Consider the following 15,626-nt stretch of genomic DNA (forward strand, 5'->3'; position numbering starts at 1 on the left):
AACTATAAATAATATAACATTTCTTACTTAACTCTAAACTTAACCCCACTATGTGCAAATGTATATGTGATGTGTTTGTGTGCAGATCCCAAATCATTACAGTTTAGGCACAATTCTGAAGAGATGATTCAAATTTAAACTTCAATCTTAGAAATCTTTTCTGTTGAAACTCAGAGTATTTAAAGAGTTGTTCAAAATATTTCTTCATATGAATGACTTTTTTTCAATTCCCCTCGCTTGCATGGAGGTTGTGGAACTCATGATTTCCACAATGGAAAGGGTTAAATGAAGTGACCATTACAATGGCCACAGTAGTGCCGCTCTCTAGACCAAGAGAGACAGTTGAAGTGGCCCTTTTCTTTGAAGCCACTGTTTCTGTGTTCTTTCTCTAACAAGGGAGAATGCAACAGCACCTTTCTCACTGAAGGTGACTGCATCTCTGACTTCAGATGATCTGGTTCATAATATTAAAGATGCTTTCTTGAAGTGTCTTTATCACATGACATAACACCATTGCTGACTCTGTTTGAAGTTTCTTCAGAAAGATGAGTCAACAAGCAAATGGTCCTCGTTTGACCTGATGGCTTTCTGAGAGAATGTCATTGTTCCAGGTTTCAATGGATAACAATAAGCTTGTTTACAGCTGGACATAGGAGACACATCTTCTCTAAAAATGGTGTTGTGTGTGTGTGTTTCCCTGTTTCCAACCCACCCAGTAACTTTACTACAAAATATATATAACCTTATTACCTAAGGTCACTGATTGACCTGTACCTGGGTTTTGGAAGTACGTGTTTCTTTTTCCTTCCGCAAGTAAAAAGGGAGTTGTGATATCTTGTTTGTATGTTAGGATATCTCTCTGGAAGAAACTCATTAAGGATTTGTGAGTTTTTGGCAGTCTCTCCCATCTCCTTCATGATTACTTCTCTGCATCAGTTTAAAAGTGCATTTTGACAAGGGATTTCTAAGACTGAACTTTGGAATGACTTTCCAGAATTGTGCCGAAGCTGGGTTTGATTTGACTAATGTGTTATATTATTAGTAGTTAATAATAAATAGTATTTTAAAAGAAAAATAGTAATACTGAATTTTCATTGCTGCTGGTTTGAGACATAACAAATTGGGGGGCTTGTCTGGCATCTGACCAAAATTGGAGTTTATTGATCTATTGATTTTTGATTTGATTGATTGAATTCCTTTTTGAAAGCCAATTTTTTTGTGGGTGTGTGGGAAATACTGGCAACAATGGATATTGGTGAGTTTTTGAAATCGCCATCCTCTATGGGTTTTCAGAAGGCATAAAAGGATGAGTTGGGGGTTATTGTCCAAAAGTTGGGACTTGTTGCGATAAAGCCTTCTATAAAAAAGGCGGAGATCCGGAGAATTATAGCAGCAGGAAAGTTTCTGCAGATGTATGGTAGAAAGTGTGCTGACATGCTGCATCATGGCCTGGTATGGAAACACCAATACCCCTGAGCATAAATCCCTCTAAAAGGTTGTGGACACAGCCTAGAACATCACAGGGAAAACCCTCCCCACTATTGAGTACATTTACAGGGAACGCTTGTGTCGGAGAGCAGCAGCAATCTTCAAAGACCCTCACCACACTCTGTTCTCACTGATACCATCAGGAAAGGGGTATAGGTGCCCCAAGACTCACACCACCAGGTTCAGGAACAGCTGCTATCCCTCCACTACAGGTACACAATCCTTTATCTGGGCATCTACTTGTGCACTTTATTGATTTTCTTTTTGTTGTCTCTGTATTGCACAGTCAGTTGATTTACAGTTCTTTGTTTGTTTACATATTTACGCTGTGTATAGTTTATTTTTTGCACTACCAATTAGTGGTAATTCTGCCGTGCCCGCAGGAAAAAGGAATCTTAGTATTGTATGTGATGTCATGATGTACTCTGACAATAAATCTAAAATCTAGAAGTCAAGGGGAGACCTCTAACATATGGTGGCTGCTTATTGTATACAGGCGCACGCACAGTCACTATTTGGTGGGTAAATAGGCAAAGTTTATGCCTTTCACATACTCCAGGGTTTCAGTTGCTTTTCCATAAGTGAAGTGCCGCAGATGCTGGAAATCTGAAATGAAATCAGAAAGTGTTGGAAATACTCAGCACCTGCTGACAATTTACAGCATTTTCTGCTTTTGTTTGGGTAAAATGTTCTCCTTACTGTGAGGTTGGTGGTTTCTTGATGTATGGGATGGGTGTGTTACTGGAAAGCAAAATGCCCGAGGCAAAATTTCAATATCAAATTGGTTGAGGAAAATATATCACGGTCCTTCTGCAGTGTAATTCTCGGCACGATGGTTGTTGTGGTGAACAGTAGCTTTGTAAATTGTAGACAAACTTTAGAAAATACACTTGGACTCATGATGGAAATTGCAGATGGTGGTAACGACGCTGATGATTGGATGATAATGCGGATATCACTAACGTTATAGATGAGCCAACTGATATAACTTTAATGGTGCTGTTCTTCTTGGATTTCAAAATGATTGATTTGGAATGTGTACATTAGTACTCCACCTGGTGCAGAAAGGGAGGGATCCCAAGAACCATTTCATTTCCTTCAATCCTCAACTGAGCTGTCAAACTCTTACTAAGTAAGCCACTTACCTTCTCTCACCTTCTGAACTTTTTCCTGATCTTGTTTCTCTGTTGTTTGTGTTTTCACTTAATTCATTTTTCAGGAGTTGACATTGATGCTATGGCTCATCTCTAGTTTACTCCCATTCCATGAAAGGGTGCTAGTAAGCTGAATATTAGAATTGCTTCAGCTGGTGTTGAAGGTACCCCCGCCCTGATCAATTTTCAGCTTTTCTCTCCTGCCCCTCTATCCATGTCCACTTATGGCCTCTTGGCGGTTGGCCTGTGCTCCTCCACCTGTCCATTACTCCTCTTCCACTTGCCCCTTCTTCCCTCTTTCCCTCATCTTTTTATTCTGGCGTCTCCCTGCTTCTTGTGCGATAGAATATTTGGAGATGTATTGGGGAAATAAATTGGTACAATTAGAGTAGGCTACATACATACACACACTTTAAAACAGATCTTATTTGAAATATTGAAGAGTTCATATTCAGTGAATTTACAGAAACTATGGAGAATGCTGTGCTAATTTAACAAGTAGGTGCTAATTGGCTGTTAAAAGCTCTTTGCAAGGGTTTTGACAGGGTGCACTGAAAGGTCACTCCTGGGTTTTTTTACCTAAAGACAACAGCTTGACCAAGAAAACTAACTTCTATTGTTTGCTGGAGAAGGTCAGGGGTTTTGCTAGTGAGAGAGTCATGTGGGCTTTCTGGCAGTTGGAGAGAGAGAGAGCTCGCTGAAACAAGCAGGAGAAGCTGGTTGGAACCGAAAGAAACTCCAGAGTGGCGAATGGCTGGAAGTGCTATCTGTCTGATGTTTCTCTTGGAATAAGAGGAACAGAAAGGAACTCTGTGATAGCCTGAAAGAAAGATGTTAACATCTGGAGAACCCTGATGGGGCAAGTTTCATCAGTAAGACATTGAGGTGACTAATGGTGGTACCTCAGTTGTGGAAATCCTGGAACAACAAATCTCTCTCTGCAAACCCTACAAGAACCTTTCCTGAGCGGTAAACATTTGCCTTTCAAGCACCAAAGCCTGGTGAACTTTATACATGTTAAATTCTGTGCACAGTATAAGAATTGCCTGCAACCAGTGAACTTGGAAGAATGAGAAATGAGATTGAACTGTGAACCAAAGAACTTTTCTTACATTTACACACATATCACATACACATGCGCTTAGAATTAGAAGGGGGTTAAGTTAATAGAGATAAGTTAAAGTGTAATTCTGCTTTCATGTTTAAAGATAATTAAAAACAATTTTTGTTTAAGTAACTACTTGTCTTGCCTATTGCTGCTGGGTTTTGGGGTCCTTTGGGCTTGTAACACTTGCTCATACCTTGACAAAGGGCTCAGTCTTGAAACGTCTTTACTTCCTATGGATGCTACCGGATCTGTTATGTTTCTTCAACACTTTTGCATTTTGATAACTTTCTCTCAGTTTCCCTTTCTGCTCTGTTCTCAAGGTGAGGTCTTCCATTTCATGAATCTGAAATTATCTTTTTATTAGGAAACATGGCTGTCCATCCAATGAGGTTGATGGATTCTGTCTCATTTCCCTTGATTTGCTCATATTCACCCACCCCAAACAGAACAGAGATGGAGTTCCCCTCGCCCTTTCCTTTCACCCTACTAGTTTGTGTCCAGCACATCTTCCTTTATCGTTCACACCAATAGCCACATCTACCCCCTCCCCTTTTCTTTCCACCCTCTGCAGGGACTCCTCCATCTGTGATCCTTTGTCCATTCATTTCCCCCCTCATCCAACCCTTTGTGACCCTTGGCATTTTCCCCTGCAGCCTTAGAAGGTGCAACTTGCTCTTTCACCTACTCACTTGTCACCTTCTAGGGACCTAAACAACCTTTCCAGAGGCAAAGATTTCTATGCAACTTCTCCATCTTTGTTTAATGCATTGGCACTTCTGATGTAACTTCCTCTACATCATTGAGATCAAGGGCAGATCAGGTGACCATTTTGCAGAGTACCTCTGTCCTCACTGGTCATCTGCATTACTAGTTGCATGTCATTCTAAATCCCCTTTCTACTCCGACACCAATCCTACATCTTCTTCAGTGCTCCGATGAGTCCTAGTCCTAATTCAAACTTAACACTTCATATTCTGTGTGGTTATTCTTTGTCCCAATAGCATGACCAGCAACTCTTTTTATTTCTCTCCAGATTCCAGCCCCTGTGGTCTCTTGCATTTCCACTTTGCAAGTGGGTGTCAGGAAGTGAATTAATCGGCAGAGGGATCCCGGACTACCTCTGGTAGTCATGGGTCTGGTTGCATTTCAGGTGCATCGTAAGCCATAGGATTTTGATGATGAGGGATTGAGTGATGTTAATAGTATTGAATATGAAGGGAAGATGGTTATAATTTCTTTTACTGGAGATGGTCATTGTGTGGCATGTTATTCTGGTTGCTTAACAGCTTATGCCTGGATGTGTTCAGGTCTTGCTTCATCCAGCTGTGGACACTTTTTCAAGTTCAAATTTATTATCTGATTGTACATCTATCCACAGCATGGTGCTCACACAAAATACACAGTACACAATGATCACATAAATAATCAAAATCAATAAAAATATTTGGGATTATTTAGATGGGTGTTCATCAGTCTCACAGCCTGTGTGAAGAAGCTGTTACCCAGCTTGGCAGACCTGATTTTCATGCTCCTTGATGTCAGTAGGTTAAAGATACTGTGTGTGGGATGGAATGCTCCTTCAATAATTACTTGAGCCCTGTTTAGGCAATGATCTCGGTCATCTATAGAGGAAAGGGAAACCCCAGTGATCCTCTCAGCTATTTGATTGAACCTTTATATAGACTTCTAATCTGATGCTTTGCAGCTATCATATCACACAATGAAACGACCAGACAGAACACTCAATTGTGTTCCTATAAAAGTTGGTCAAGATGGGGGCTAGTAACCTTGCCCTCCTCAGCTTCCTTTGGAAGTGTAGCTGCTGCTGTATGGTCCTGAAAAAAAGGAGTTGTGAGTCCAGGATAAGTCTTCCCTTATATGCACACCAAGGAACTTTGTGCTTAACACTCTCTCCATTGATGTGTCGACCTTCATCCTTCTGAAGTCCACTATCATCATCTTTGTCTTGTCTATGTTGAGACTTGTGTTGTTCTTGCACCATTTTACGAGCTTTTCAACCTCCTCTCTGTTATGCAGCTGTCGAGGGCAACTACTTGTATCCCCAAATTTAATTCTGTCAGAACTGAATCTGGCAATGTGGTTATGAGTCAGCTGCTTGAGGTGCACCGGTACTCAGCGTGATGGGGCTTGAGATTTTGCTGCCAACTCAGACTGGTCTTTCTGTCAACAAGTCCAGAATCCCGTCGCAGAGAGAGGTGTTGAGTCCCAGCGAGGACAGTTTAGCCACCAGCCTCTGAGGTATGATTGTGTTGAACACTGAACTGGTCATCGAAGAGCCTGATGTATGAAGCATTGTTCCCTGGTGAGTTCCAAATGGAAATGAATAACGTTCAGTCGTCAGAGAAAATTCCAAGTCTCGCCTGATGATGGAAAGAAGATTATTGATAAAGTTGCTAGAGACATTTGGACTGACAGCACTGCCCTAAGGAACTGGTGGGCAGTGATTTTGTTAGGATTGGATGATTTGACCTCTGACATCCCAACCGAGGAATTGATTTATTAATGGTTCCTTTGAATGCAAAACCACACTGGAGAATGGCACGCAAAATGAAACTTTTTGCTGCATCTCTCTATGTGTGACAATAAACAGTTCATTTCAACTCACCATTGACTTCAATTTCTCCATAATCTCACTCCTTTCAACTCTTCCAATCCTTTACCAGCTGATGCTGCTTTGTGGTAGAGATGTAGTTTTAAGATGATGTGTAAGTTCCAGACCTGGGATAGCAGGGAAAAGAGAGAGCTCTCCTCCATAGTCTTGCTACCCAATCCTGCTGATCGCCTCGAACAAGGTTTAAATAGTGTGTAGAAGGGTTGCTGGTATTATTTTTAACATCTGAGAAACCGTGGAGGTCTGCTTCCAATATGGTGGCATCCATGCTTAGCAGCGAACCACTAGGGTTGCGTGCTCTGGGGCATCAGCAGACTGGCACAAGGCATCAGTGCGAGAGAATACCTTCTGCTGAGGAGGAGAAGCCTGGGAGATGACCCTACAGGGAAGGTGATTAAGGCAACAGACCAGCGGCTGAAGAACCCACACAGGCTGTGGACTGCTGGTGACTGGCAGCTGAAGGACTCAAGCCAGACGGTATGCTGCTGGAGACTGGGGGCTATTGGAGACTGGCTCATGAGAACCAGGTTTCAGGGCTGGGATTTGTGAGGGTGCTGATTACTAGAAGTGCCCTTGAAGGGCCATGCTGCCAATCAGATCATTTCAGAGGTTCGGAGCTCGGGATCACCAATGGAGACCTCAGGAGATTGTCTGGCTCTAGTGGTTTTGGGAGCACAGGAGGTGAATCCACAGACTCTGGGACTCTCCTTTGCTGGCACCTCTTTGTATGCCTTTATGGCAAGCAAAAGTTACACCAAATTAACCTACAATCCCCAGTACGTTTCGAACAGTGGGAGAAAACTGGAACTCCTGGGGAAAATCCATGCAGACGTGAGGAAAACGTACAAATTCCTTACAGACAGTGCGGGATTCGAACCCTGGTCCCGATTGCTGGCGTTGTAACATCGTTGCACTAACCGTGCCACCCAAGTTCACGATCAGAATTTTTTGTCATGAACAAATCGCAAAATTTGTTGTTTTGCAGTGGCATGGCAGTGCAAATATTCACATAAACCAGCTTACAAAAATAAAAATAATTCACAAAAAGTTAAAGTAAGGCAGTGTCTTTGGTTCATTGATCATTCAGGAATCTGATGGCAGTCCTATTTTAAATATAATTCTGCAGTGTCTATTCCCCCTGCCCCCATCACCCAACACGTTGATTCTTTGGTGAAAATAAATTCAGACTGTAGATGAGCCAATGCATGTTTGGTTCCCTTGCCCTCGCTAATAACTTTGACAGAAATATTACACTGCCTTTAATAAATACCTATTTAATTGTGTACTCATGAAAATTTGTCCCCTCAGTGAAGCTATCACTTCTTAAAAAGTGCTCCTCCTTTTAAGAGTTTAGGTGGACAACCAAACAGGTTTTCTTCCAAATTTCTTTATTTAGTTCATGAATAAAATAATTTTAAAAGCATGTCTGATTAAGATTGTCATTTAGGAGTTTTGACAGGAACAAATAAAATAGGTATTTTCTCAAGGCAGTGGCCAACAACTTGTTTTGAAATATGTCCATTTGAATTATTTTATTTACAGTTTGCCTCTAGTTCAAAACTGTGATTTTTCTAAAGTTAAAAGTTAGTGTTGTGGTTTCCTTTGCAAGTAAGTCATTAGGTGACCGATTCAGCGAATGGCTTCAAGTGCAATTGCTGGGACATTATATGATAAGTTTCCCAGGACGTAAATATCACATTTTGTGTATTTATTATTTGTGTGGCAATTTTACATTTATGTGTTTGTTTTATTCCGACCAGGGAAATTGCTTAAGATTTGAGTAGAATGTCATTAGTTTAAACAAGCCAATATAGCGGCAGCTAAACAGAGTCGGGAAGAATGAGACCAGTAGTCGGTCGGCTCATTTGCACTCCAGTTGTTTATTGAAACTTCCTGCGCTGCGCCTTATAAGGCTATGGGTATGTCCTACCCTTGCACTGGAAACAATGTCATGACATTGCCCCGCGTGCATGAGGACCTGACCTGCAGAAAAGGCGACCCCGACGGTGCCATCTTGACACAGCTGCTCTGCTGCCACGACCATAACACATGGAACGGGTTCACTGTGCACTGCCACACCACTATTCTTTCTCTCTTGTTTGTTTAAAAGCAAGTGTAATTTCATTAGTATTCTTTCAATTTTGTTTTCCATGTGATTTAATGGCTGTGCTGCCAAGTTCATCATTTACCTGCTTCTGTCATCCACTGTTGATCAGACGTGGTCCTTTAATACACATGCATCTATATAGTGCACGAGTTTCTTTACTACCATCACCTATTTGTACAGGTTGACAAATGAGTATGACAATTGAGGTGTTTTTGCTTGATAGGTGCATTTAAATTAGCCATGATGCTGTTAACGACCGAAACCAGGAAGAAGCTTGCTGTGACAGGTTTCTAATTTGGCTACCGGAAAATTATGTATTGCTAGAATATGTATATTTAATGTGTTATGATGTGCCATTTAATATTTTGCTGTTTCCTACCACCATCAAAAAAAATTAATATTAAAGTAACATCTTTCATTTTTAAATTAATAAAGTTCCTACTAAGATGTTTTATTTCCTTCCTGGTGGTATGCCTATAAATACTCTTATCCAGCAGGAAGAAACTGAACCAGGGACAGACTGCAAGTGGACAGGAATTTACAACTGAAGTTAGACCATGTTAGAAGTTGCAGGAAGGGAATTTTGGAGAATCATTAAATAGAAATGGTACACATTGAGAAACGAGGCCATTAACAAATTTGCACTGCAAGTTAAGACTGATTTATGATCTTGTTGCATTTAAATAAGGGATTGTATGCAACCAATGGTGTGTCTTGGCTGACAAATTATTTTTTTCTGTTCTCACAGTGGAAGCATCTGTCCATAGCAGTCATGTACATTGCACGGATAAGACCATTGAGGCAGCTGAGGCTCTTCTCCACATGGATTCTCCAACTAGCCTGAGGGATGACAAGAACAGTGGTAGGTAATCATCTCTGGAAGTTGAAAGCTTCAGATTTTGGTATGGGTATTAAGGCTAATCTGAACATCTCATTCCTATCTGTCAAAGACTCATTACTATACATAAATTAGAATTGACCAAAGCACCTTTCAATCAGCTACGACTAAAACCGTGCTCTTCAACCTTTTCTTTCCACCCACCTTAAGCAATCCCTTATAGTGGCATAGGGAATACTAAAAGTGGTATGAAGTGGAAAGAAAAAGGTTGAGAACCACTGATTTAGCCATTTAAAGGGCAGCAAAAAACCCCCAGCTATTTGGCCCACTGAGCCCACATCGCCCATTACTACCTCCTAACAAAAATCCTATATGAGTCCCATATTTTCTCCCCACATTCTCATCATTCCCGTCATCTTGTATCTTTACCTATATAAAGGGCTTTTACAGAGGCCCAATTTAATCAACTGTCCTGCACTTCTTTGGGTTGTGGGGGAAAAAATTATAAAGGACTTGGAAGAAACCACGGGATTTTGGGGAAAGCATCAAAATTCCACAAAGACATCACTCAAGATCAGGATTGAACCATAGTTCCTGTTCTGTGATGGAGTGGCTCTACCAGCTTGTGCTATTCTGTAATTTTGATCAAAATCACCGTATTTTTCTGCCTCCTTTAAACATAATGTGAATTCCACGTTTTAACATTTATTTTGCAGATTTTATTAAGATCTTTAAGAGTTGATAAATGACAGAAAGTTCTCTGTTCTTTTGGCCTGGTGGTCCAAAGTTAACATCTGTTGAGCCAAATGCATTTGGCTTTTTACTGTGAACTGATTTCTTCTCGGGCTACATTATGATAATTCCTCAATTTTTCAAATTGACGTAGGTCGGGATTGTTAGCGGAACGGTTAGTTCAAAGCTATTACAGCACCAGCGACCTGGGTTCAAATCCACTGCAGTCTATAAGGCATTGGTGCATTCTCTCCGTGTCTGTGTGGGTTTCCTCCCACATACCAAAGCTATAAAGGGTTAGAAGGTTAATTGGGCGACATGGGTTTGATGAGCCTGTTACTGTGCTGTATCTCCAAATTAAAATTGCCTTGCAGTCAAGAAGGGGCCATTTCACAGTAAGCATAATTTTGGGGAAATGATTTGGCATCACCTGTGTCATCATTTTGTTTCTAAGATGTATTGTGTGCTGAAACACAAAAATCGAGTGTAGGGAGAGATTTCCGCTGTGGGCAGCTTTGAAAGTGCACGTTGGCCCCACATAAACTGCGCAACAATGTTTCCCTTTGACTATGGCAAACACATGCAGCTCATTGCTGGCTACATATGTTAGCCTGCTGGAGATATTATCTTGTATCCAAATTCTTCTGAGGAGACAGGTGCACTTCTCATAATTAACATGAAGTTGAGTTCACAGGCAATACTGAAAATCACCCAAATTGGTCTCTTTGGCAATGCTCTTGATAAATGCACCAAAGTAATTTATTTCCTATAATTTGTGCAGCTTATAAAAGGATTTTGATCACTCACAACTTGTAATTTTTACCTTTTTGTCAATAAACTAATAATTTTATTGTCTAGAGAAAGGTAAAAATAAAAATCTCTTCAATTGTTTTGTGCCTTTTAATTTTACTAATAGTTATTTTAAGATCTTGGATCTTTGACCTGATTTTTTTCTTGTGCCCACTACCCCTCCCCAGTATTAATTTGTCTGCAGTAATTGGAGTATAGTAGCAGCTGGGCCAATGTTTATGCTCCACACGTGTCCTGTTTAGTTGCACCCCATCAGCATATGTTATTCCTTTCACTCCCAAGTGTTTTTCCAGCTTCCTCTAAAAAGATTTTACACTAATTGATTCAAATACTATTGAGTAGAAGCAAGTGTTGTGTTCCAGCCTGGTCATGAATTTTCTCCCAATTAACGACCCCAGCTTTGAAAGTATCCCAGCTCTTGAATGCTTCTCTTGGTTTTTGTATAGATACTGCCTGGAGACTCTCATATTTTTCCAAAATGCTTCCATTAGGCATCTCTTTAGTCTTCCTTTTCTGAGGGCAGAGTCCCATACTGTTCAATTCTTGTGGTTAAAACCCTTCCATTCAAATCTTTATCACCTTCTACTGTATCTCTTCTTCCTCTTGAAGTAATATGCACATTTGGTAAATGTGGTCTAACCAAGGTTCTATATTAGTTTAATATAACTTCTGCTTTTTATTTCTAGAAATGAACACACATTTTGTGCTGCTTCTTATGGTCCTAATAATTGGCATTGCAACTTGGAACTGTGAATTTCTAACTTTGATTCTTGCATTCTTTCTCTTTACCAAAAATGAAACACTTCTTGTTTATAGAAATTTGTTTTTTGTTTGCGTGTCCATTCTCCAAGTTTGATGCAGCATGTAAACTAATACAGTAAAACCTCGTTAGAACGTAGTAGTTGGGGTCCAAGATTTCATACAGCTGAGACGCGGAACAGATGCATATATGTTCGAGTGCCCACGGATAATCAAACACAAATATTACCAGTTTTCGAAGGACCCTATAACTAACAATTTCAATGAAAAAAAGCAAGTGCATTCTTTTAATATTGGTATTCTGAATTTTAATCAACTTATTTTACAGAAATTTGCAAAGTTTGGGGTCCACAGACACCCGCGCTATAAGCGATTCCGTGGATTAGCGAATCCCATTCTAACGAGGTTTCATTGTATTTTATTCTGATGTCAAATTTGGCTATTTGAATTGCAAGAAGCAACAGTCCCATTGCCTGCTTTTGGCACACATCTTCCCACCTTATACCCCATTTGTGTTCAGCTTTTTTGGCTAGCTGGCTTGCTTAATTTTTTTATTCATTCCAGGATGAGGGGGTGTTGACACAGCTAGAATTTGATATCAATTGTGAATTGCCCTCGACAGGTTTGTGATGTCAACTGTTGAAGTCTGCCAAAGGCACTCCCAATTGTAGGGTATTCCAGGATTTTGCTCTAGAGCCAAGTACAGGAAAGGAATGGAATTCCATGTCATGGTGATCCGTGACAGAGGAAGAAATGAATAAGACATGACATTTCTTTTATCTCTTTCTCATTTCACTATTTAATAAGATAATTCTTGAACTTCATTTATCTTCCATTTCACCTTATCCTTTGATGTACATCTAGTTTATCTTGCAATGTAGAAGCTATAGACCAGGGGTGTCAAACTCAAATTCACCGAGGGCCAAAATTAAAAACTTAGACTAAGTCGAGGGCCAAACTAAATATTTATTGAAAATTTTCAACAACATCTGCATGTTTTCTCTTCTTTCAGCATATGTAATGTTAAACTTTTTCTTATTAAAATAAATGTTTAACAATAGTTTTGGTTAAACTCTTTCCAGAAGAAGCATATTTCTTCAAGCAGTTCAAAGCATCACTTCAGTACTTTTCCTCGGCTAAGCCATCGCACCTCTGTGTGATAGGGCACGTCTCCGTATTCTGACCCTAACTCCTCCAGAAAGGACTTGAACTGGCGGTGATTTAAACCTTTGGCTCTTATGAAGTTAACTACTCGAGTTACAGTGTTCATAATATGCTCCATTTTCAAGGCTTTGCCACACAAGGCTTCCTCGTGGATTATGCAGTGGTAAACTGTAAGCTCACCTGCATGATTCTCCCGCATCTTCTCCTGAATCCTGCCCACCAGTCCACTTTTATGACCGCACATCGCGGGCGCACCATCTGTCGTTAGTCCCACAAGTTTATCCCAAGGCAGCATCATTTCATTGAGACATTTGGACACCTCCTCGAAGATTTCTTTTCCTGTGGTTGTGCCATGCATGGATTTTAATCCTAAAAGTTCCTCTGTAACGGAAAGTTTCGTGTCCACTTCACGGATGAATATTGATAGCTGGGCAGTATCTGATGTGTCGCTGCTCTCGTCTACAGCAAGTGAGTATGCCATAAAATCTTTCCCCTTCTCCTTCAGTTGTTCTTCAACTTGATTAGTAGCAAGCTCACAAGTACGGGCAGCCACGGTGTTTCTGCTCAGGTTCACATTTAAAAACGCTTGCTTTTTATCTGGGCAAATGACATCGCAAACTTTGAGCAGGCACTTTTTAACAAACTCTCCCTCCGTAAAGGGCCTGGCTGATTTGGCGATCTCTGCGGCCACAATAAAACTAACCTTTACAGCAGGCTCACTTTGGGATTCTGCTTTGGTGAACATAGTTTCTGTAAAACCAGACTTCTTTTCATCTCCTCCACCTTCTGGAGCTTTTGCTTCTCGTTTAGAAAGGTCCAGTGAGCCAGCTCTAATATACATTTGATATGATCTTGCGGGCCAAATATAATTATATCACGGGCCAAATTTGGCCCGCGGGCCTGAGTTTGACATGTGTGCTATAGACTGTCAGATTAATTCCCATTGCCCTTGCTGTTTTCCCTTTTCACCCTTAACCCATGTCCTCTGGTTTGTATCTCACCTACCCTCAGTGGAAAAAGCCTACCCACATTTACATTTAAATACCTTGATCAAATCTCCCCTCATTCTTTGACGTGCCAGGGGGAAAAAATGCTTAACCTGTGTAACTCAGTTCCTGAAGTCCGGGCCACATCTGAGTAATTCCAATGCTAGGTTAAGGCAAAACACAATATAGAGGAACTGCATTCTTATTCCTCCTGTGTGGACTGCAACCCTATGGCATGCATGTTGAATTCTCCAATTTCAGGGAACCTACACCCTCTCTGTTCCCTTCTCTCTTGATCCATCCAGGTCATCTCTCACACACTCTTCTTTCCAAACCTCCCTTAGCCCCCATTACCCTTTTTTTCTCCTTCTGCCCACCTGGATCCACCTACTCATCACCCACACCCTAATTCCTCAACCCCCTCTCCCTAAACTTCCCTTCTGCCTTTCAAGTTCCATAATCTGCATCCTTTGTTGTCTCTGCTTATCACCTCCCAGCCTCTGTTGCTACCTCCAGCTGTTTTTGCACCCTATCTGCCCATCAACCCTCTTCACCTGGATGTACCTATCATTTGTCAGCCGCTGTCTCATCCCTCCCCCTCACCTATGTACTGCCTATCTTCCCTTTACATTCTCAGTCTTGATACAAAATCTCAAACTGAGATGACGACCATCCCTGTTCCTCCACAGGTGTTGCTTGACCTGTTGAGTTTCATTAAGCAGTTTGGGTTTTGCTCCAGATTCCAGCCTCTGCCCATCTCTAGTATCTTTCATTTTTATGATCTATCCTTGCAATTCAAATGTGAATATTCAGGAAATCCTTCCTGATGCATCCTCAGTAAAGCAGGGGAGTTGGAGATGAACTTGTATGTGGTGATGCCCCTGAGTCTGTTGACCTTTTCCTTTTGTCATTGGAAGTCATCTCTGTGAATGGAGTTGTGGGTTTTGAAGGCAGTCCACATAACAGCCACAGTTCGGAAGTAGGTTTATGTTCAAAGTATTAAAATAGATGTCAGTCAAACTAGTTCTGGAGTGTTCTCAAGAGTTCTATCCCCCAGGCAGAAGTGTCCACCACGCTCCTAACCTTTGCTTTGCAATTGGTGGAGAGAGGATGCAGAGACAGAAAGTAAATCATTCACTCCAGGATATCCTTGCTCTTCCTGGTACTGTACTAGTTAGGTTTCTGGCCATTGCTGACGCTCCTGATGTTCACAGCAGAGGATTTAGCAATTGAAATGGTGTTGATTGACATGAGGAAGTGGTTGCAATTGGCATACAGCCATTACTGCTTATTATCCAATCCTGAATATTTCCTCAGAGCTGTGGTTATGGACAATTTAGTTGTCTGAGATGTTGCAAATTGATCATTGAACAGGCAATTTTGGCCGTGCAATGTGAAGGTAGTGTGATTGATGAAGAAGTGATTGAGTTATATTTAATGTGTAGTTTGAGTATGGCTCCATCCAGGGAAGAGTACCCCTCGACTCCATCTGACTGCTCTTAATGCCAGAGTCAGTCAGACGTTGCTTTGGTCAATGTTACCTTGATGGCGTAGTCAGTAATGGTGGTCTTACCTTTGGAATTTTGCACTTATGCACGTTTAGACAAGGCTGTTATTGAAGTCACGGGCATGGTGCATCGGAGCATTTGGACAAGAACAAAGCTAGGAAAGCAGTGGGCCAAATTCAGGGAAATGAGATTAGTGTCAATAGGAGTTGGGCTGCAGAGCTGGTTTCCATGCTGCACAACGATGGTTCATAGCCTTTTACAGTAAACAAAAGCATCAAGGTAAGTAATCATAAATAAATTTATTAAACCATTTCTTCTAAATTAATGGTACTATGAAAAT

General features: G+C 41.0%; 1 protein-coding gene across 9 annotated transcripts in view; it reads left to right on the forward strand.

The window, feature by feature from the left end:
• elf2a (E74-like factor 2a (ets domain transcription factor)) overlaps positions 1–15,626 on the forward strand; it is a 145,678-nt gene that overhangs the window by 86,115 nt on the left and 43,937 nt on the right. For all 9 annotated transcript variants that reach the window (XM_069925368.1, XM_069925367.1, XM_069925371.1 and 6 more), the window contains one exon: positions 9,238–9,351. In XM_069925368.1, coding sequence (XP_069781469.1) covers positions 9,238–9,351 — 114 coding nt within the window. The remainder of the gene's footprint in view (positions 1–9,237; positions 9,352–15,626) is intronic.

This window comes from Narcine bancroftii, chromosome 3, assembly GCF_036971445.1.
Source record: "Narcine bancroftii isolate sNarBan1 chromosome 3, sNarBan1.hap1, whole genome shotgun sequence".
Classification (NCBI taxonomy): Eukaryota; Metazoa; Chordata; class Chondrichthyes; order Torpediniformes; family Narcinidae; genus Narcine; species Narcine bancroftii.